Here is a 24,457-nt window from a genome sequence, read left to right as displayed (position 1 = left end):
AATTTGCTGAAAATTGTAAAAAGAAGGTATTTTCATCTTCAAAATTGAGGGGTAGGGGTAATAGATACAGCTGTTCTGCTCAAAACAGTAAAATTCCGGTAAAATCACAATTTACGATAAATAGCTATCTTTGATTCATAATAGCTCAAAGTCAAGCACACCACCATATTATCTTTTATTGCATTTGGTTTGAATTCATTTTTCCTAAAATCTATATAAGAAAACAAAATTGACTTTTCACCAGAGTAGATCCTTAAAAGGTATAATGATTTTGATAAAAGGAATCCCTCGCGTCATTTGGAATTTCACAGAATGATATTGAGTGATTATGATTTACTTGATATTTGTATGTAATGTTAACATATCAATCAGCATGTATTCAATATGTATTTAAACATTTTTCAATAAATTTATGATCGACATGTATTCATGTCTTTCTGAAAATATCAGCCTTATAAACACATCATGATTGTTGTTTAGATCACTTTAAAGACAACAGAGGAATTCGTCATCGCATCAGATAGTTCACAAACTGAATATTTGATTTTTTGTAAATAGAATGAGTATTTTTCGACCGGAAAATCGATAATTCACGAGCATAAATAATATTCTTAACGAGAGTCGGAGCTTATGCCTTAATTGTAAATGCTTATCTCTCTGATTTACATCCATATATAGAATGTATTTAAGGAAAACATCGATTTGTGACAATACCCTCAAAGGCCCCGTATCTTTAATTTGCAATTTCGACATTATATTATACGTATACAGAAATAGTAATGCTCTTTAGAGACTCAAAAATGGGGGAAAAGTATATGAATGTACGTGGTAGTCAATTGTAACTCATTACCCAATCTAGTCAAAATCCGCTAAACTTGTCACATGACCCATTATCATTTGACGTCATCCCAGCGTTAGCCAAAACACCGACTAGGGACGTGTCAACAGCAGGCTTGTCATAATGAAGGAGATATATGGGCTATTTGGTGCCTTTGATGTCTACCTTAATATGTTAAAGCCTTATCGCGATGTCTACTGAATAAACACGTCTCTTATCGACAAAATCGTGTGCGTTTGTTTGCGTACGTATCGAGAGAGAAATTTTTATGAAGAGAACAATTATTGACGATCAATTAGTAAAATCTTTATGTAATATTATAAACCGAGGAAACAGTGATGGTTTAAGGCCAGTAACTCGTTATTTACTCGGTAACACAACATAAACAATGATGTGAGAGTAGGGTGAATGTAGACTATAGTGCCGTCTACTCATTATATCGTGCCTGGTGGAATGGAGCACTGCTTATAACTTATAGCTTAGAACACTGCTTATAATATCGGGGTGTATGATTACAAAACAAAGTTGTACTATCCATTGGTTTTTATCTAGTGTATTGAAACCAACTATATCTTCGTCAAATAGTGAACAAAAAAGATTATATTTGATTTTTTTATTGTGGTTATCTATGGATAGATTGAAAGAACTGAACGTCGAGTATTATGACGTCTTTCACGAAGAACTTTTTCGGGGAAGTTTTAAAAGCGGCACAGTCATTGGCCAATCTAAACTATTGACTAAAATATCAATGCACTACAACCGAATTTCTTTTACTATAAAAAAGGAAAAAAACCCACGGAAATTCGTGTCTAGCTAGTACCTCATTGAGTTATTAAAACTAAATTATAAACAATATATGGACATTCGGCATTCTTCAAAAGAATATCCATCAGCTTTTATTATCTATGGCTTCATAAACCCAAAAGATATTGGGAATAATGCTGAATTAATACGAAGAACTGATTATCAGCTTAATTTCCTTGCTAATATTTGAGTTGCTAATTTCTGTCACCTAAATGAATGGATGCAAACGAAATGTGTATGTGGGCTAGTTGATGATAATCAACATTGTAGGTAGTTAGTGTACAATACTCCTATTTATCCTATCCATGTCGTTTGCTGCTGCTCAGGGGTATGGAGTAGATCAGTCTGACTTCAATTAATCATAGTTTGACGTTCGGGTAGGGGATAGGAAATCAGCATGTTAACTCATTTTTATTATTATTTGACATAATGCTCTTAAGACAGTTTGTTTCTAACGGATGTTTCCGGGTACATTTATAACAGCATACAACTCGTAGTATTTTTTTTAAAGAAACAGAATATTCTATATTTTTCGTTGTTGAAAGCGTTTTTTTGTAATTTATTAGCAAATTAATTCGTTCTGTCGTTGTTTTTGTACTTTACCTGTGTAATGTTTGATATGTCATTTATAGGCGTTTAATGGAACATGAACCTAAGAGATCCCGGTAAGTTTGAATAAAATACATATTTATTATATATTAATAGTAATATTTATCAGTTATTGGGCAGATGTCGAATAAAGTAGTTGAAAATGAAATTCCAGCGTAATGTATTTTGCATCGGTCTAGTCGAGATTGTAAGACAAAGTGGCTGGTTGAAAACGTGGATGAAGCGAACAACTTATTTATATCATTCTAACACTTAACCCTAATGTTTTAATAACGCATATAAACAAATACGGCTTATACTTCATATGTCAGCAAAATGAAATTAAAGTCATATAATACTGTTCGATCGTTTGAGAAAGACGTAGTTCAGATTGAAATTATTAATTATTTTTGAGGTGAAGACGTTTAGAGGATTTGATGGGAAAATATGTATATGTTAAAAACAAAATTCAATGTATGCAGCACAGGGCATTGGAACAGTTTGCCTTAACTATGCAACGCATGCAGCAACCAATCTAGGTGGCTGTTCTATATGCACAGTACAAAACGTTGGCATGAAAGGAAAACAAAATAGAGACACTACTTTAAAACTACACGGAAACAAAAGGAAATTTAGTTGAAAAATCTAGTTTTAAGAAATTGTAAATAACTCTCGACTCGTTAAAACTGTTGCCTTGATAGTACATAGAACCTTTCAGCGCGCTGTAGTGAAGGCGGCAATGTTAAATATCCTCTTAGCGCTCAATACATACATCACCGTTCGTTTAAAACGCTTGGCTGAGTAAGATCGCCCTTATAGAAATTACTACGCGATTTTCGCGAACAGAGTACCTCGTTAAATATATTACACCATTTAGTGCTTCCTTACAGTGACACATCAAACATTTCTTGCCAATTAGCGGAGTGGATACGTCTGTAATTGACAGATGCAACACCCCAGAGTTCCGCGGCCATCAGATCCACGGACTGTACGACACTATAAAAGACAATCAGTCTCTGATTATCGTATATGATTAACGAAATTCACTTCATTTAGAATTGATTTCATACATAAAGAGTTCCATATGGAATCAATTGACTAGTACAACCCCTGTAAGACGTAGGCAAGGAGATTCCGGCCGGAGATAGTCCCCCATGATCCGGGTTGTTACCTAGACATATAGAGGTTTGTAGTCTCAATCAGGTACATGCTTAGCAGTATACACACGCACTGCTAATTAAAACAAACATGCAACAAACCTCGAACGTAGAACACTCTCAACTTGATGCGGTTCAGCATGCAATGATCGAACAAATTCATTTTTCTAAATTTGGCGTTATAGTTTTTCATTCTGAATGCATTCAGCCATGAATTGATGTGTTGACCAAGGTGGTTCAAATACGTCCAATATAGAACGTATTTTTCACTTAAAAAGGTTAATACGACTAGTTTCCAAATAAGGAAAGTCAGATAAAGTGATATGGATGGAATCATTTATCCCAACGTGGTGGGTTAACGACCAGAGACACAAATTAGTTTTAATTACGCTGTATACGCTGTGGAAGTTAAAATGTCCACGCTTTTACTAAACATACTCGGTGAAACAAAGGTGAAATTAATCAAAACTAACAATGGATACATTGATCCAAACTTTATCGATTAGACCGGTGCAAAAGTAAACAAAGAAATATGTTTACATGGAAATGAACAAAAACCGTAGTGATAAGTTCCAAAAGTGTGAGCGTCTCTACAATATAATGATTATTTCTCAATTTGATAATCAAATACTCTGACTCATATGCTATTTTAATGTATTCACATCTTGTTTTTCCTGAACTGAATTTCCCTTGGTTGTTCATTAACAGTATAAATAACTTTCACCAATATCGTAAACGGTCACGAGAAATCCAAAATTGCAATACGATACAGGTAAATTTAGGACACCAGGGTTCATAACAAGACAAGGATAGTAAAAAAAACCCAGATCTTTAAAGTAATGCCGAAATGCTATATATATAGTCCTCTAGTTCCTATTTCTCAAGGCTAGGATGCTACGCTATCAATTTCTAGAGGTCGTAGTTCCTCAGTAAAATTTGAATACTGCAAGTTGTTTGCCTTGATAAGCGAGCCTAGATTTCCAAACGAGAAATTATGTAGTACATGGGACATATGGTGGGCGATTGATGTGAAAGTTGTAGGTTATACATTTGGTGAAACACATTATGCAATGGGGACGCTATTTGAAACGCGGTAGGCAGTTTCAAATATGTCAAGAACAGTTGGCATATCTTATATAAAACAAAAAATACAATAGGCTAAGTTGGAAGTTGAAGGCTATATATTTGGTGAAACACATTATACAATAGGAACGATATTTGATACATGGTTTCAAATGTGTCAAGAACAGTAATGTTGTCTCTTTTATAAAACAAAAAATGCAAGAGGCTAAGTTCCATTTCCTTTTTAGGGAATTTCGATCTATTTTGAGCTTATGTTACAATTATTACCAAAAAAAGTTGTTCAATGACTTTGTACTATACCGGTCGGTAACGACTTCTCACAGAAAATCATTGTATGTTTTACATCTTCTATTGTGAAATATTTGAGGTTCCGAATTGGTCGCCTTCAGTCACTGTGAAGTCTTAGACGGATTTAACGACTAATAAAATTTACCAAGAACAAAGTATGCTGGTTTACCTATGGAGAGACAGCTTTTCAATGCTATATTACCGGACCATTTACACACTGACTTTTTGTATCGGTTAGTTTATCAATTAATGTAAAATTCGTCAAATCCTTGTATCATGCTCTGGTAATCATGTTTTATTAATTAGACCAGCGGTCGTTACGTCAGGAAAAAAGTGTTATGAAACACGGTTTTAATGTCTTTAAATACATGTACCTGAATACATATTTTGATAACACATCTTCAAAATATAAAGGTTAATAGTATTTCCATGTTTAAAAATCTTCGACATTCGAATTCAAAAATGAAATCACTCCTTTTTAAATTATCCTTGTTTTCACTTTGATGCACGCATTTATTTGATATCATTACAGATTTATGAGTGTTGGAAACTATGAAACAAAAGCAAGCGACGTTTTCATTTTTGTAAGGAAATGGGTTTCACACTATTCCAAAGATAGGAAGATTATAAATCTCGGTAATAAAAGGCAACACAGATGGATGACATGAAAGGATCGCGTATCGAAAAGGATGGAATAAAAGTAAAAACGGAGAGATTGAAACAAGAAATCAAAAGGAGGGGACATATTATAACGATACTATAATCAAAAAGGAAACTTTATAAAAAAATTAATAAAAGCGAGATGTTAAGGATCCTACAGAACCAATATATAAGAGAAAACAGTATCAGTTGCATCAACATCTACCATATCAATCTAGGTCGAGTCAGTTACCTACCAAACAATAATACAGATCTTGTTGGAGTCCGTTACCTACCATATAAATCGAGATGGATTCAGTCACCAACATGTAACATACGATTTCTGGAGGAATAATTTGCCTACTATACAAATCAAGGTCGATTCTGGCACCTACCATGTAAATCTAGGTGGAGTAAGAGCACCCACATCTTGTTGATACGATTACCTTCAGTACAATTGTAGGCCTTTTACAGAAAACTCTAAATATCTTAATAACATTTCTACATGGATATGGAAATATAGCGATTCGCTAAATGGAAAATTTTCGAAAGACAAAAAGGTTTTTTTTCTTCAGATAGCAACGCATGCCATAAAAGGACGTTATTTAGATAATATAAAGTAATTCATGATCACGTGGTTTATCCAAGAAAAGTACAAAATGGAAGTCTTCTCATCGTCCAGATAGAATAACACGGCATATTGGTGAAGCTCAAATATTTTTATGCTCAGATATAAGAGCTAATATTCAGCGGCTTACACGGAGTTCAGAACCGCCTGTCTGTCTCTTAAGAATGAAATTACACAACGATAAAACGATTTGATGATTTTCTATGGAAATCGAATAAAATGTCAGTCTGGTTTGTCCCAACAATGAGTGCAGAATTATCAATCAATCAGACGGAAGATCCGAGTCGTTTAAGGTAATTTATAAAAAAGAAATAGTAAGAAGTACTTTTAGTCTGAGAGCCGTTTATGTCTTGTCATAACATATGCATTGATTCAATATTGAGATTGATTGAACAAAATGCTGGCTCTTTAATGGGAATATGCCTTGCTTGTGTTAAACACAATCATTGATTGTACTGATACAAAACAATGTCACATGCTTCCAATTTTCGAAGATGTTTATGAGTTGAGCTGCAAGGCAGGGATAAAAGAGTTGTAGTAACATCGTAATAGGACAGTGACGGCATGAAATCTCGGCCAAGCAAGTGTATCTATCACACTATTGGTTAGATAGCATGGCAAAACATGCTGATGGATTACTACAATCGATGCCAAATTCAATAAATCCGGAACCGGATTTTCCTTTGAAAATGTTCAAATGCAGATTCTAAAAATGTAAAACAACCCGCATTTGTATGAAGTGAGAGTTATAGATCCGGCAGTGAGGGGTAGTGACCTTGGATCGCTAATATTAAATGGGACCCAACACGCTGACACAATCTCTACCCATAGTGCATAGCGGCTCTTCCTTATTGAACGATTCGCGTCATTTCTTTACTCACATTTCATCAAATACTGAAACAAAAAAACAACTAATCACTTTTCTTTCAACATTGTTTTATCGGGATTACTTTTTAAGGTCATCTGACCCGAAGGGTCAGGATGACCTATTGTCATCATGCATCGTCCGTCGTCGTGCGCCGTCCGCCGTGCGTAAACCTTTCATTCAAACAACTTCTTCTCAATAACCGAATGGCCCAGGGTACTGATATTTGGCCTGTGGAATGCTGGGATGAAGGGCTACTAAGTTTGCTCAAATGAATGACCATGACCTTCATTCAATGTCACAGAGGTCAAAAAGGCTAAAATCTTTAAACGACTTCTTCTCAAGACCCAGAAGGTCCAGGGTACTGATATTGGGCCTGCAGCATGCTAGAATAAAGGGCTACCAAGTTTGTTCAAATGAATGACCTTGATCTTCATTCAAGGTCCCATGGGTCAAAAAGACTAAAATCTTTATACAACTTCTTCTCAAGAACCAGAAGGCCCAGGATTCTCATATTAGGCCTGCAGCATGCTGGGATGAAGTGTTACCAAATTTGTTCAATTGAATGACCCTGACCTTCATTCAAGGTCACAAGGGTCAAAAAGGCTAAAAATCCTTTAAACAACTTCTTGTGAATACCTAAGAGGCCTAGAGACATGATATTTGGCCCGTTACATGCTTAGAAGAACGGCTATTTTTGTTCAAATGAATGACCTTGATCTTCATTGAAGGTCACAGGGGTCAAAAAGGTTAACATCTTTAAACAACTTCTTCTCAAGAACCGAAATGCCCTGGATACTTATATTAGCACTGCAGCAAGATGAGATGAAGGGCTACCAAGTTTGTTCAAATGAATGACCTTGACCTTCATTCAAGTTCACATGGGTCAAATAGGTTAAAATCTTTAAACGTCTTCTTGAGAATAACTAGGCGGCCTAGAGACATGATGTTTGGCTTGTGACATGCTGGGATAAAGGGCTACCAAGTGTCTTCAAATGAATGGCCTTGATCTTCATTCAAAGTCACAGAGGTCAAATAGGCTAAAATCTTTAAACGACTTCTTCTCAAGAACCGAAATGCCCGGGATACTCATATTAGCCCTGCAGCAAGCTGAGATGAAGGGCTACCAAGTTTGTTCAAATGAATGACCTTGACCTTCATTCAAGGTCACAGGGGTCAAATAGGTTAAAATCTTTAAACGACTTCTTGAGAATATCTAGGAGGCCTAGAGACCTGATATTTGGCCTGTGACATGCTGGGATGAAAGGCTATCAAGTTTTTTTTTTAATGAATGACCATGATCTTCATTCAAGGTCACAGGGGTCAAATATACTAAAATCTTTAAACGACTACGTTGTATTGTGCTAATAGTCAGATGACCGTTAAGGCCCATGGGTCTCTTGTATAGAAAGTATTATTTGATATATGTCATGTCACAGTTCATTAATAAGTTGGCATTTACAAATCTAAATAACAAAGTGGCAAGTATTTTCAAAGTGCCATGGTTAAGAATGGTATACGAATGAACTATCAATCAATTGATAATAAGTTAAATACACAATAGATTAAATATAACAAAATACAAAAAGAAAACCGCGTCTTATATTATGATTCATGATGATTGTTATCGTGAATACATATAGATAAAAAACAGACTGCGAAATACATTTTAAAGCCCTTCTGACACTACAAGCATAATAATGATTGGCAACAAAAACAAAACTTTAATTAGGTCAAACTAATTAACACTAAATGGTGCGAAAGCACTTATCAATTAACAATTTGTTAATGTTAGTACAATTTATGATTCCAGATTTTGAAGATAAATGTTGATTTTAATGAGAATGAACGTCGCTGATAAGTGTAAAAACGGTCAGATTTATAGTCTATAATAAACTAAAACAACATTCATATCAATTATAGTCGTCATACTCCGACAGCACGGTGGTTAAAAACTGATATTGTACGCATGTCCCAGACTCGCTCTGTGTAGAATCGACTGCTCCATATTGACTTTTTTTTTGGTTGACAAAACAAATCGCATGGATCTAAGACTTGTTTTCACTGTCTTTACGTCAATAAACTAGAGGGAAGATAAATACTACACTGCCTCTGGCGAACTCTTTACGTATCCAGGGCATAACTGGGTATATAAAAACTGTGACCGGAAATCTAACTTTATGTATCTAAACACTTACTTACAAATACAGCACATTACTTATATAACACTTGATTTACTGCTATTTCTCTTACATTTGCCACCAGAAGAATATTTGATATTTGTTTGTTTCAATTCTATTTCACAATTCAATATACAGTCCGGATTTGGTAGTGATAGGTAATCGTACTAAAAAGAAATTGTAAAATATGATTATTCCGTATATTTATTTTTGTTTTATCTAGACACTTTTGTAAATAAATGTTGACATTTAAAGTCGTAAAAACCAATATAAAACAACGTGTTCCGAATCCTCGTCTATTGACGTTTAGGGTTGTTGACGCTACAGAGAGGTAGAGGATGAAAAAAATTCAACACATATTGACATTTAGAGCACATGTGGCTAGTAAAAGATGTGATCTCAAGTTGTTGGTACCATATATTCGAGAGAATACGAAAAGGAATGTATACAAAAATTTATCATAAAGGACAAATCAGTTTGTGTGATATTGGGGAATGTCGGATTTTTCTGACACTCAGTCTTCGGGCGCTAGAAAGGGAGAAGAGAAGAGGATTTTCAGAGAGTGTAAAAACGGAAGTTTTACTATATAATTCCCTTCAACGCTTACTAGTTATAAAAAGAGAATGTAGTATGATGTAGTGGTAATTATTTGAGGGTATAACGACATAAATATTTCCTGTATGATCGTAAAAGGCGACTAAATTTAGGTTTTTTTCTTTCTCCCTAGCTTACTTTCTTCTTCCTAACGTCTCCCTTGACACCTTGAGGGTTCGCCTCTGTGAGAAAGGTTTTGGGTTCTGTCCCCTGGCCGAGAATACTATAGCCTATTAAGGTGGTAGTTTCTGATCCTACTTAGGGCTCAACATCGAGGGAGTGGGACGACTTGTTCACCCGTTGTCAGTATAATGTGACCTGGTCGGGTGTGTTGTTTGGTGTTTTCGGCAGCATGTTTCAATGACAAAAAGGGCAACAGTTCCACTATACAAAAATAACCAACATGAATATACCGCATTCTCCCAAATCACGAACCTCGCATTGCATACACACTACACGCCGCATACATGGGAGGCTGTCCTTACATGACCCTGGCTGTTAAAAGGACGTTTATTGCTGCATTCTGGAGAGGGACAAAAGTCATCACCCCCTAGTACTTTGAGAAATCGTTACAAATTGGGAAAAACTTATAACTTAAATTTAACTTTTAGGTTTTGTGGCATCAGAAATGAATCCAGGATTAATCATCGGCAATAGACAATTAATCTAATAACAGAGTTTGTCATAACGAATCTTAATAAATCATCAATGGTACAAACAGCATCACCAAGTCTTACCAGGGAAGCCCATTCTGCAATGCTGTCATGCCAAATTCACCATATTGATCATAAAAATCAAAGTGACATAATTTATGTTGTGGTACATAACCCGCTTCCCGAGAGAGTCGAGTAACAATAGTTATCGGGGAGACGGAGGAGGGCAGCAATCGATACCGGTCACTTCGATCAGTGAGAAGAAAAAGGACAGCATGATTACACGCTAAAGCACTGACGAGGTGTATTGGGATGTAGGTAAGGTGATTTCGTGGGATACAGATGTATGTCGGTGGTCTGTGACGTACATAACAACAACACCGAAATATATCAGACAGCAGACGGGTCTGATCGGAGGCCAGACTCTAGTACCCTACCTTCTCTGTGTATTGATATCACAGAAACACATATAGATCGCTAGAGGTATCAATATCGTCCTGTTTCAGTATTCTATCATTAGTCTCCCTTCATCGAGTGCCGAGTTCGAACCTCACGAGAGGCTGCTGTTCAATTGGTGGCGTTCCGTCCATCTGGTTGTTTGTTTTATCAATGATTAACATCCTATTGACAGCCAATGTTATCAAAGGACAGTCTTCTCTGGACGTGTTGCTGGTGTTTTTGGAGACTGCGGTATATTTATACAATGTATTCGTGTACGTATTATTAGAGCTCTTGTTCATTTTATACAGCTATTTTAACACCAGAGACTTCAAACAGTACATACACCAGTTAACATTATATATCGAAAACAGGCAAACCAGACGTCCCACACCCGTTGTTCTGAGCTTTGAGCAGAAGACACTACCGATTTAATAGACTGTGGTTTACCTTTGCTATAAAATGAAACCCATAGTCTTCGTCACATGTTCAATCAAAATGTAAGGCAATGTCAATGAAGACGTTGGGGAGAAAGATGGCTCGAAAGAAGTGCAAATATAAAGATTCCAAATTAAGTCGTTTTTCATGTTTAATGCTATGTATGCTTCATAGTACATTATCCAATCAGATTGTTATCGATATTACTACATATAGCATCATCTGATGAGGTTCATATCTCCTACATCAACATTTCTCAGCAATCTATATTTTCCTTCTAAAAGGCATCTAAATACATTGCTGTTTTGACGCGTTTTGCTGTGTTAAATTAAAGCAGAGGCAAATCAATTTTTTTGTTTATGTTTTCCGTGGTACAACTTACAGTCATAGCAGTTTCGGATGCTGAAACCACTCACGACGGAAAGTGTAACGAATGGTTTAAAAACCTTTTGAGCTTGAATATTGTAGCTAGTTAGCAGCACTATACATCAGACAAGGGGAAGAGTGTCCCCGCTATCTCATGAAGCACGAAAGGATCAAAGTGATAGGAAAAATAAAACATTGGAACGGAAAATTTGAAATCAAAGAAACTGGCATCTTTCACATAAATAAACACATGTAATTTATTATTTTACTGACACAATGCGAATCTCCTCATCCAGATCACAATGAATGACAAACTGTGTTTTACATTTATCTACATTGAATATTAAGTATTTTATTGAGAATTGGATGCTTAGCCGAGATTTCTAGAAATAATAACCATTTCTTATGTTTGTATACAATTTTAAACATATCCGTTTAATTTTTAGCATAACATCAATTGTATAAGTAACAAAACAATATTTTATTGCTTGGCAAAAATAAAAAATATTGCGTTTTGCTAAAGTCCATACATGGTGGGGTCAATGAATTTCGTCTGTAATACGAAAATAGCTACTGAACTGAGACATAACGTCACATTTATTAATTCTTTCCTCCAATCAATGTAGCGGCTAGGAACGTGTACTAATCTACATAGATCAGACAATTGGCATTTAATTAAGAGCGATTCGCTACTTCGAACACTATATCTTTTATTTGGAGCGATTGTGACGTAATGGCTCACCTTGAACTTTGTACTATCAATGCGTGCAACGGGTGATAGGCACTGCCATCAATCTCCGTCATATTTCATTCGCAGAGATTAATTGCGAGCACAGCGGAAGCATTGTCTTTCTAAAATTGATTAATTTCGATCCGTCACATTTTCAAAAGAATATGAAATAATGTGTTGTTTTTTCTCTCTCATTCTAAATATCCGGATCACAGAATGCTTCTCAATATATGTCAAACATAATAGGATACACCGGAAGGGAAGTTGATGTACATGTCGCTTAGTGGGCGATGATATTACGTTTATATTGTGTATAGAAATGTGGCATAGGGGAGGGGCTGGGTAATAGAAGGAGAGAGAACACTTTGTGACCCTCACCATTATTGACTGTGTACGTTTTAATTTGTTTTTACACCTCTTACTCATTATGGTCATTAACATATTCTATCAGTTATTTTAATTCATTTCATGCTTTGTTACATGTACGTTTTAAAGATCGTGTTTTTCGATAATTCCTCCAGTAATTGATGTGAAAATTCCCCATGGGCATTCAATAGATTTTGATTTGTTTGACTGCAATTAAACTTGATAACGTTATCATTTTGTAAAGACAAGGTATCGAAAAATACAATATATCTCCATAAATGAATTCCACATCACAAACAAACTATTCGTAAAGGAGCTTTATGTGTAGAAGCGAGATTGATGCATCCTAGAGCGGTGACAAGCACTATTTGACAACGAGCACATTTGGTGTTCCGCCGTGGCCCACAATGAAAAATGACATGTCGGCAACACTAAGTGTACGAACCTGGCAGACAGTGCCTTAATGGGAGTCCATGCGTCAGTCTAATGAAGGCAAGTCGACATAGTGTTTTGTAGATGGTGCGCAGGGGAAAAGTAAACGACGATTTAACCAAACAGTATACTGACGCTGAGGCAATAGGGAAACCGTAGTCTATATTAGTAACGAGAGTAACATTTGTAGTAATGACAATGGGAAGAAGTGTAATTATCGAGTTATTGTCGGCAGAGCCATACTTTGTTGGGTTTGATTTTCAAAAACATAGCAAATTTAATAAAAAAAAGTTAAATATGTAACAGTAAAAAAAATGCTCACATTAATTGATATTCATTTTGGAAGCATTTCTCTAAATATTAAACTCATTGACCGGAAGTTGATAATTTCTAGCTGCGGAATAAAACCATAATTTCAAAAATGGTAATTTTCAAAGAAGAGAAAGAATTGGCGTCTGTGAGGCATGGTCGTTAGGGAGTTAAAGTGATGCAGATTTGTCGATAATGTTAACAATATCGTCATTTACAGACTAGCACACGTTTCTCTGCAGTTGTCTAGCTCCATATACACAAAAGACGTGATTATCGCCGTCGCCACCAGGCTTCGTTGTTGATGATTATCCTGATAACGGTATAGGGCCGTAAAGGATGGTCACGAAAAACTGGCATTTTTTGTTTAATGACTTCAAACATACGTATGTGCCAAATCATTAAAATATTTTCACCGTTCTTTTTTTCTTTTGCTTGGTACATGCGTCTTCATAATATTTATGATTCATAATTTGTAGGAAGCCGTTATCAAAATTATAAAAAAAAACTTTTGAATAGACGTCTCTGTATGGAAACATTTCCACAATCTATACCTATATCATTGTTATGCAAAAATGGTGTCTGTAATGTAATATCAGTCCTAGATCAGAAGGCTTTGAAAAATACAAGTTGATTTCTAGAGATTTATATCGTTGACATAATTAGTGATTATAGATAAATACTACAGGAATCATTAAAATATATCACCGTGTTCGCTAAGCATATAACTAATATCAGGTCACGGTCAAGGATACACCAACAACCAAAGTCATATTAGGAGGGATGCCAAGGGGACACCAACAATAGGGGTCATATAAAGATGGTTGAAGCTGTCAAAGAGACACAAACAGATATTCTCTTACTCAAGGTGACGCCACAGTTAGGGTCATATTATGTGGGAACGTGTGGTCAGGAGACTCGAAACAGATATTCCCACGAAAGGTGACGCCAACAGGTAGGGTCAAATTATGGGGACGTGTGTCGGGAGACACGAACAGATATTCCCACTAAAGTTGATGCCAACAGGTAGGGTCAAATTATGGGGACGTGTGTCGGGAGACACGAACAGATATTCTTACTCAAGGTGACGCCAACAGGTAGGGTCAAATTATGGGGACGTGTGTCGGGAGACACGAACAGATATTCCCACTAAAGGTGACGCCAACAGGTAGGGTCAAATTATGGGGACGTGTGTCGGGAGACACGAACAGATATTCTTACTCAAGGTGACGCCAACAGGTAGGGTCAAATTATGGGGACGTGTGTCGGGAGACATGAACAGATATTCCCACTAAAGGTGACGCCAACAGGTAGGGTCAAATTATGGGGACGTGTGTCAGGAGACACGAACAGATATTCTTACTCAAGGTGACGCCAACAGGTAGGGTCAAATTATGGGGACGTGTGTCGGGAGATACGAACAGATATTCTTACTAAAGGTGACGCCAAAGGTAGGGTCAAATTATGGGGACGTGTGTCAGGAGACACGAACAGATATTCCCACTAAAGGTGACGCCAACAGGTAGGGTCAAATTATGGGGACGTGTGTCGGGAGACACGAACAGATATTCCCACTAAAGGTGACGCCAACAGGTAGGGTCAAATTATGGGGACGTGTGTCGGGAGACACGAACAGATATTCCCACTAAAGGTGACGCCAACAGGTAGGGTCAAATTATGGGGATGTGTGTCAGGAGACACGAACAGATATTCCCACTAAAGGTGACGCCAACAGGTAGGGTCAAATTATGGGGATGTGTGTCGGGAGACACGAACAGATATTCCCACTAAAGGTGACGCCAACAGGTAGGGTCAAATTATGGGGACGTGTGTCGGGAGACACGAACAGATATTCTTACTCAAGGTGACGCCAACAGGTAGGGTCAAATTATGGGGACGTGTGTCGGGAGACACGAACAGATATTCTTACTCAAGGTGACGCCAACAGGTAGGGTCAAATTATGGGGACGTGTGTCGGGAGACACGAACAGATATTCTTACTCAAGGTGACGCCAATAGGTAGGGTCAAATTATGGGGACGTGTGTCGGGAGACACGAACAGATATTCCCACTAAAGGTGACGCCAACAGGTAGGGTCAAATTATGGGGACGTGTGTCAGGAGACACGACAGAATTCCCACTAAAGGTGACGCCAACAGGTAGTCAAATTATGGGATGTGTCGGAGACACGAACAGATATTCCCACTAAGGTGACGCCAACAGGTAGGGTCAAATTATGGGGACGTGTGTCAGGAGACACGAACAGATATTCCCACTAAAGGTGACGCCAACAGGTAGGGTCAAATTATGGGGACGTGTGTCGGGAGACACGAACAGATATTCTTACTCAAGTGACGCCAACAGGTAGGGTCAAATTATGGGGACGTGTGTCAGGAGACAGAACAGATATTCCCACTAAAGGTGACGCCAAAAGGTAGGTCAAATTATGGGGATGTGTGTCAGGAGACACGAACAGATATTCCCACTAAAGGTGATGCCAACAGGTAGGGTCAAATTATGGGGACGTGTGTCGGGAGACACGAACAGATATTCCCACTAAAGGTGACGCCAACAGGTAGGGTCAAATTATGGGGACGTGTGTCAGGAGACGCGAACAGATATTCTTACTCAAGGTGACGCCAACAGGTAGAGTCAAATATGGGGACGTGTGTCAGGAGACACGAACAGATATTCTTACTCAAGGTGACGCCAATAGGTAATCAAATTATGGGACGTGTGTCGGAGACACGAACAGATATTCTTACTCAAGGTGACGCCAATAGGTAGGGTCAAATTATGGGGATGTTTGTCAGGAGACACGAACAGATATTCTTACTCAAGGTGACGCCAACAGGTAGGGTCAAATTATGGAGACGTGTGTCAGGAGACACAAAAGGTTTTACATTCAAAGTGACGCCAACAAACATACAAGGAAGGTTGTCAAGGAGACATAGCTTGTGAGGATCACATTAGGACGGTCATAAATGAAACGCCAGTAATCAGAGTGATAGGACACGGGGACAACGTGTTGTGTATATTAGTAATAGAAGGACTCTGATCCGGTTTATAGTGCTATCTTTATGAAGCATGCCGCCAAAGCTACCTAACTGGATCTGCCATGCCGACGAAATCACACCTGCTGCCCCTACTACACGATATCGTAAAAAGCGACTAAATTTGGAATATTACCTTCTCTTCCTACCGTGGTCGTTTTTACTGAAGTCTGACTATGATTTTATACTGTTGAGTTATTTCTACAGATCTTCGGGGAAGTTATTAAATAGAAGTTTGACTTTGTACCTGCAAGACATTGTTACTGCTAATTCGCACCCCTATTCTAGACTTGCGGAAATGTAAACCGTCCTTATTATTTCATGACGCTAGTGTTTGTTCTTACGTTTTTGCATACATCGGTGATTATTAAACCATGGTCTGACAAGAGATACACTATATGGCGCCGTCTGAAATTATATCAAACATACTTGTCAGGGAGATCGGAGAGCAAACATTAGTATCCGCTTTTGGTCAGTCATATCAGAGAAATCTATTCTCAGCATCGTATCAGATGGACACCTTTTCTGTGGATATTGAGCCAGGTCAAGCTTTACGATGTAAAGATATCCATTCTAAACGTTACAAGATCTCCTACCGATCATCAATCAAACTAGTTTTAATTACAGATCAAGTATACAATAGTCCAATTTATAATCAGCAGTACGCGATCTCCTATATGTTATGGGCCGCGATGACCCCTGGCCAGTGAGTGGACACAAATCAGCAATTTAATGCTATGGATATTGTTGTCAATGACCCAGGGCCCCGTGTACATCGTCTACTAATCACCCATTCACGGCGATTTTAGGCTTCAGTAGGAATGAATAGACAACTCTTTAATCAGATAACAGTCGTTATTATAAATATGTATATTCCATAAGAGTGTTTCCGCGTAATTAGCGTCCTCATTGAAAGTCACATGACGTGGAAGACGACATCGCATTACGTCTGAATTTACAAGCAAGATCCAAGAGTTAGTCAGTTTGATACCTTTGTATTTGATTTGAACTTCTTCAGTTTGTATTATTTATTGGTGAATGCCAACTAAACCAAACTAGTTGGCATTCATAACTAAACCAAACTAGTTGGCATTCATAAACTCATTTAAACTACAAAAAATGGTAATGATGTTGCTGTAATGCTAATGGTATGCTTGTATTTGAGATAGATTTCGTTAAAACGAACATTGTTTAAAAATACAGTAGCAAGCTCGACCTTTTTACATGTAACTAATTATGATTTACTATTCGCTGTATTGTTGCAATCGACATATTAATAATGATGATGGAATAATAGTTACGTTCTACGTTTTGTACATTTCTTTGTTTTTGTATTTGTTCCACATTACACATCATCGAGACAGTATTTATCGGAGAACGCAAAAATTGGATAGGGAATTAACTGTCATTCATATTCCTCATGAATGTCAAACTGATTTAACTAGTGATTACAACAATCTTTATATAACCACATACATATATACACAACGTAATAACTAACATCAATTACGACTAATAAAATCTCTGTTGAACACCATATTTATCGGGTTAACTAGAGAAATACATCTAATAAACATTTAGATTTTACCGTAAAGATACCGAATATGCTTGAAATCGACTGACTACTATTTCTGCCATAAACAGTCGTCACAATTTGCTGATACTGCATCGAAATTACTTTGTCACGCATCATTAGCCAAAATTTCGTATCACGTAAATACTTATATCAACAACGATGGATCCAACGCCTAGGCAGAACTTTACGATTTTCCTATGTTTAATCATACTTATGTCCGATATGGGTATTCCAAAATATAAAACATAGATTGACAGAACAGCATCAAAACGTATTTTAACCGGAAGAGCTCACACACAAAAACATAAACTTTAATAAGTATGTCACCAAACAAATGATCACGTGACCAGTAATGTGATCCTAATGCGATATGATGGCAGACAGCAGAAAATTCCGCTGTAAGAATGACGGAGCTGGTATAAAGCTGTCAAAATCCTTTTGCGGGTTTCCATGTGATGTTGCAATATTTTACTGATAAGCAATAAGCTAGTTCTCGTTAGTGTTGCTTACACTGTATACCGAATGATCAGGTGAGGGGGAATTGATTTAACTACACCAGATATTGTCATCGCCATTTATCTGGGAACGGAGAACCAGTCCGATAACAGACAAAAAACATCTACCACTTAAACCTATCTCCACATGGAGTATCGTTCTCCCAATCTTTACTTGAAGAATAATTTTACTCCAGCGCAGAAAATAAAATAGGAATGGGTAAAACCTAAAATAGTACTAACCCCTATGATACTACTTTGGTGCGTTGATTAATCAGCTTCCAAGTTTAGTTTGGTTTTATGTAATGTCGAATCTCATTAAATTCTCCTATAAGTTATTCCACAGTGAATCTCCGACACCATATCTAACACTATACTCTCCGTGGTACACAACGTTTCGATAACACAATGTAATTTAAAACTGAATCATTTTCCATAATGGTTTGTGAGAAATTATTGTAAAGGGCGTTAAGTTTACATAGTCTTTTTGACACCTCGAATTATGTCCTAAAATGATTTATCCTTGATGTCTCCAATTTTGTTATGCGATTCTGTACTTTTGACATTGCGAATAATATCCTAAATGAGCCATCTTTGAAATCTCGACGTATGTCCCAAATTATTTAAATAATTATGTTTTAATTGATCAGAACAATGAAGTAAAACAAAGGATGATTCATTACATACAAGTTGGTCAAAATAAAGTGTACGCAATATACAAATCACGTGCTAGGATGGCAAAATAACCTGTGTAACGTATGGATGTCTCAGGACTATTTTCATATTATGTTCAGGTAACATTGGACAAAGATTACACTATTTGTAGACTGGAATTCAAAAATATTCGTTACGGTCTCTAAGTTATTCAGCAGTCTTCATTAAAAAGCTGCCAAAACAATGTTAAATATATATACGACCTCTATAGACATGAAGGTTATGGCTATTCATCATAGCTGTTCGCACGTCTAGAAAAACCTTTTATCATAAAGAGGCATATCAAAGCCCATTATTATTTATTATTATATTATAATGTGTGATAGCTTAAAGGACGACATACACAATACCAAAACATTTCTCATCGACCTTTGGACAGTTGAGCTTAACCAAAATAAACTGCCAAATATCCTAACACGAAAGCTATTCAAGGTAAACCTACAGCTGGGTAATAATATCAGATTATCAAATACGAACATTCAAAAGTCAAATGCCAAATCGAGTACGTTGGATAACATCCCTCGAGTAACTAAGTCCTAGAACGACAGGCAGTTAGATCAAAAGTGATGTTTAATTTTTCTGTTATTTTTACCTTCCATGTATTTCACGAGTGAGGTTAAGTGGGACGTCTTTGATCGACTACTCTTGACCGTTTATAACGGTCAGTCTAGTGACCTTTACCGACTGCGACTCCCGCCAGAAATCTAATTGGTAGTGTATCGAATTTTGGTAAGCATTACTCTAGCCCTATCAGTAGAGAGTGCGTGTAGCCAGCTAATTATCTCTGCAAGTATACCCCATTGTTTCATAAACGTTGAATACAGCTCTAAAACTATAACGGTAAAGATGTTCAAAGATTATAAATCAAATTACCAAACGTCCTATTAGGTATCCAAACGTTTTACGAGGTAACGTTATAAGTGATATATTGTACTGAAATGGGAACATGTCATCAATCAAGTTAAATACAGATATATATTTACATACTCGAGAAACTGTCCAAATATTGTTTTCTTAAAAGGAGCTCAGTTACCGAAAAATCAATTACCATTCAAAAGCCACTAAAACTAAATAGCAGAGAACAGGTCCTACTTTTAGATAATTGCCTATTTTGAACATCAGAGAAAGCAAAAAAGACTACATTTTCCATTTCAAACATAATTGTGTAAATTACATGGTAGCATACTAGGAGAGAAGCCTGTGTCACTATTGTATAAGGGGGGTACTCACTCTTTCGTTCGATGTAGTAGTTTGACAAGCAGCGTAGATGCAAAAGCCTTGGAAAGCGACGCAATTCCAAATAAGGTTTTGTTTGAAACAGGCACCTTGGTCTCCATGTTTTTAACTCCATATCCCTTTGAAAACACAATGCGGCCATCCTTGACCACTGAAACGGCCATTCCAGGATTATTATTGCACGCGAGGACCGTTCTTAGCGTCTTGTCCACCTCTTCCTCCCTAAGTCCACTTTCGGCGAAAGAAAATATAAGTAGTAGTAGGTATAGTACTAGAATTCGTGGTACTTCCATGTTGTTGTATTCGCGATAGATGCAATAATGGAGTGAAGCACTCGCATCCCTCGGAGCCAGTCTCCCAGAGGCACGCTATTTCCCGGCGGACTGCCTAGTGACAAATCTGTGCAATGTTTACCCAGAGATTCGGATGCAACGCGAACAGTCTCTGTTGTAAATTAATTCCAATTTGCTAATTTTCAAAGCATTCGATTTTGTCCACATAACGTGATTGCTATAGTAAGTAAATTTTGGATAGTTTCCTCTAATGTAACGTTATCTGGCTTATAAACTTTTGTGATATCCTACAGAGAAAACTACTAGGATAATGAGACGGAGGATAAAAATACAATAGTTTGTCTTAATGATGAAGTATTGGTGATGTTACTGCTAACTAGCCGGAACTCGCCTTACGGTTCGTTATCGACTAATGCTTTACATTCCAAGAGATTCTCCGCTAGTACGCAGTCTCGTGCTCTCTAAGGCACGTGTCCCTCAGTATCTGTATGATAATACAGTCTCAGGTCTTATGTATTAGTACATCACTGTCAACAACCATACAAACTCTATAGAAAGTATAGAAAGGTGATCTCCATAGAACCTCGCTGATAGTGTCTGGTTGTATTGTCTATGTCTATTATGACATGTGAGTAACTCACTGTTTTGTTAACATCCCAGTATCTGTGCTGTGTTACACAGAATCCAGCTAGCTGCCATTTGCTTACTACTGTATGGAAGTACTGTCAATGTCTATTATGACATGCACTTTATATTATATCTCGCTAGTTTGTTAACATCCCAAGAATTCCCCAGTATTCGGCGGTGTATGCCTTACGTCTGCGTCGTAGTGTCCAACTGTCCTTTACCTACTGTTCTGAAGTACTGTCAATGTCTATTATGTCATGCGTTTCAGAGTACGAATGGTTTCGGCGAACATATCCAAAGGTTTGTCAGTAGTCTGCAGTATCCTTTGACCTACCCCTTTGTCCGTCGTTCTTTTGTGTCCGAGCAATGATCCTTTGTACTTTTGTTGATCAACACTTATTTAAGCCTTTACCTCCTTTTGTAGTATATATCTCACGTATCTTGCACACAAAACATTAATTCATGGCGTTTCATTAAATCTATAACAAGTATTGAATTTTTGTTTCTCACAATTGCAAATCATCAGAAATGTGTCTTCTCGATTTTCTTATGTGACGATACAGTGTCGACTTTGTACAAGACAGTGTAATTTTCCGTATGATGTCGCTTTGACGTTGTGAGATATTGCTATATAGTCAAATATGCTTTAGTGACGTCACAACGTTCAATCCGATATTTGTACTTTCAACTTTCTGATATGTGTATCCAATATTGACGTCATTGCTATTTTTTTTACATTGAACAGCATCCTGGCTCTAGTATACTTGCCGTTGCTTTATAAAATATAACTTTTCCATAAAAGTCTAACTTGTATCGAAAGTTGTATCACGCACCGATAAGAATGAATAGTCACTAAAAGCAATCTCTGTGTATTCTACCTTTAAATGAATAATTTTGCCAGTTGGATAAGAGAAATCCTCGCTTTTTACGGTTTCTTGAATGGAATCCTGTTTGCACGTAAGTGATCCCTGGTGTTGGTATATACTTAATTATCCGATGACTGTAATTTTAAACTTTGATTGTCCACAGCCTTTTGACCACTCCTGTTGATAATTGTCCTTAAATCCACGTTATAATCCAGCAAGCATTGTCACCTTTCTGACGTTCTATGATACTATGTGTGGCTAGAGCTGGGATTCCCTCCCCGTCAAACGCGGTAAAGTGTTCACTACAGGCAATGACAATAATATATCTGTCAGCTATGTATAAAGACCTCCCGTATCCCGCCTTCCCTGTAGTGTTCTATAGGGGCTGTCCAGGGAGCTATGACAGGCGGACAGCTGTGGACCAGTTTGTTAGTCCCTCCGGATCAGTCCATACAGCGGACACAGTATATACACACACAACAGCTTTATATCACAACAACAGTGCTGATTTGTAACATAGACATAACATTCGACTCATTCTAACAAACAGTTCTGTTAATTAGCAATAAATAAAAATATAGGTGTTTTACTCTGGTCAGTGATTGGTAACAGATCGCCGTTCGACTGCATTGCACTGTCTATATAAAATATTGCCACGGAACACATATAACCTACCCGGCTAGTATAGAGCCCCTCTACGTACACACACAATTTATGTTTCTTTACATTAACGTGGTAGACATGTGTTAAGTAATAGAGTACATTACTACAGGCGGTGTGATTTTTTGTCTTTTCTGTATTGTATGTACTTTATGGTCACGGACTCAACCGTATCTTTACACATAGCTATTGAAAGGCTATTTGTAACTTACACTGCACTTCATTTTGTTTCTTTCCATTACCACAGGAAATGACACAGCACATAGACGTGAATTTATAGCCTGAAAGTTTATCATAAAGGGACATTATTTTTACTTTTTTGTGTATGCATATGGAGTGTTCGTGATGCCATTTTAATTTCACTGTAAACTGAGCATTAAAATATATTCCACGTTATATAACACTAGCTGATGATCTCGTGAGATTTAAACTATTATGAATGTATGTTTCAATTTAAAGATCATGTTTCATGGTATCTTAATGAGAGTGTTAGATACCGCCTTGAAGATTATGCGTCGAACTTCTTTACAACGTATTATTAGTGATACCAAACGTATCGCCATTTAAAAAGCATACATATATAAATTGTTCACCAAAGCTTTAAAGTTTCTAAAATTAATTAAAGTTCAAATTCAAACTATTTCATTTCATTACACATTTCAAATTATTTGCATGAATATCATTCAAATATAATTGGCATACTTAAAGGACACAGCACTGATACATTGCAGAATGGACAATATCATAACATTAATATTGTTCTTATTATTTACATTATACACAAATGTATTCAACAGATATAACTCCTTTACATTTTGTATTACTTAAAAAGTTTGATTAACTTCATACGGATTTATTTTTCAATAATATATCTTTAGGAGTTATTTTTTATATCTTGGTAAATTGGACAAATAAGAATAAAATGACATTAACCTACAACATTACGACGAGAATTGTACCTGCCGCCCCTATTGCATGATCGTATAATGCAACTAAATTTAGGATCTTGTCTTTTCTCTTCTTCCTAACTGACTTTATCTTGCCTCCCTTGGCATCGCCTCACTTATGGTCTTGAGTTGAGCGTTCGCCCCTGTGAGGAAGGCTCTGGGTTCTGTCCCCTGGTCTAGACATACCAAAGTCTATAAAAGTGGTAGTTTGTGCTCCTGCTTAGTGCTCAGCATACCGGGAGTGCGACGACTGGATCGCCCGTTGTCGGTATAATGTGACCGGGTGGGGTGTGTTGCTTGGTGTTTTCGTCGACATGCTTCAGTGAAATAGCACTATAAAAAGGAAAAGAGTTCCACTATACAAGAAGACACAACACGAACATATCGCAGTTTCCCAAAACATACACTTCGCATTCACACACGCTACACACTGCATGCATGGGAGGCCGTCCTTACATGACCCTGGCTGTTAATAGGACGGTGAAATAATCAAACAAACAAACAAATCCCAAACCACATGCGCTCACTAACTTACTTATTTTTAGAGTAGTTAGTACGGTTACCTGCATTTAATTGTTCCATGCGGTAAGTTTGT

The 24,457-nt window shown here is 37.0% G+C and overlaps 1 protein-coding gene across 1 annotated transcript in view; it reads right to left on the bottom strand.

Annotated features, from left to right (window-relative positions):
• Nucleotides 1–22,956, bottom strand: part of LOC138332992 (uncharacterized) — a 40,293-nt gene extending 17,337 nt beyond the window's left edge. The window contains exon 1 of the mRNA XM_069281081.1: nucleotides 20,464–22,956. Within this exon, the coding sequence (XP_069137182.1) occupies nucleotides 20,464–20,762 (299 nt within the window). The 5' untranslated portion in view covers nucleotides 20,763–22,956. The remainder of the gene's footprint in view (nucleotides 1–20,463) is intronic.
• Nucleotides 22,957–24,457: the final 1,501 nt, after the last annotated feature.

The sequence above is a fragment of the Argopecten irradians genome, chromosome 10, assembly GCF_041381155.1.
Source record: "Argopecten irradians isolate NY chromosome 10, Ai_NY, whole genome shotgun sequence".
In the NCBI taxonomy this organism is placed as follows: domain Eukaryota; kingdom Metazoa; phylum Mollusca; class Bivalvia; order Pectinida; family Pectinidae; genus Argopecten; species Argopecten irradians.
This window is presented reverse-complemented; position numbering and strand designations above follow the sequence as displayed.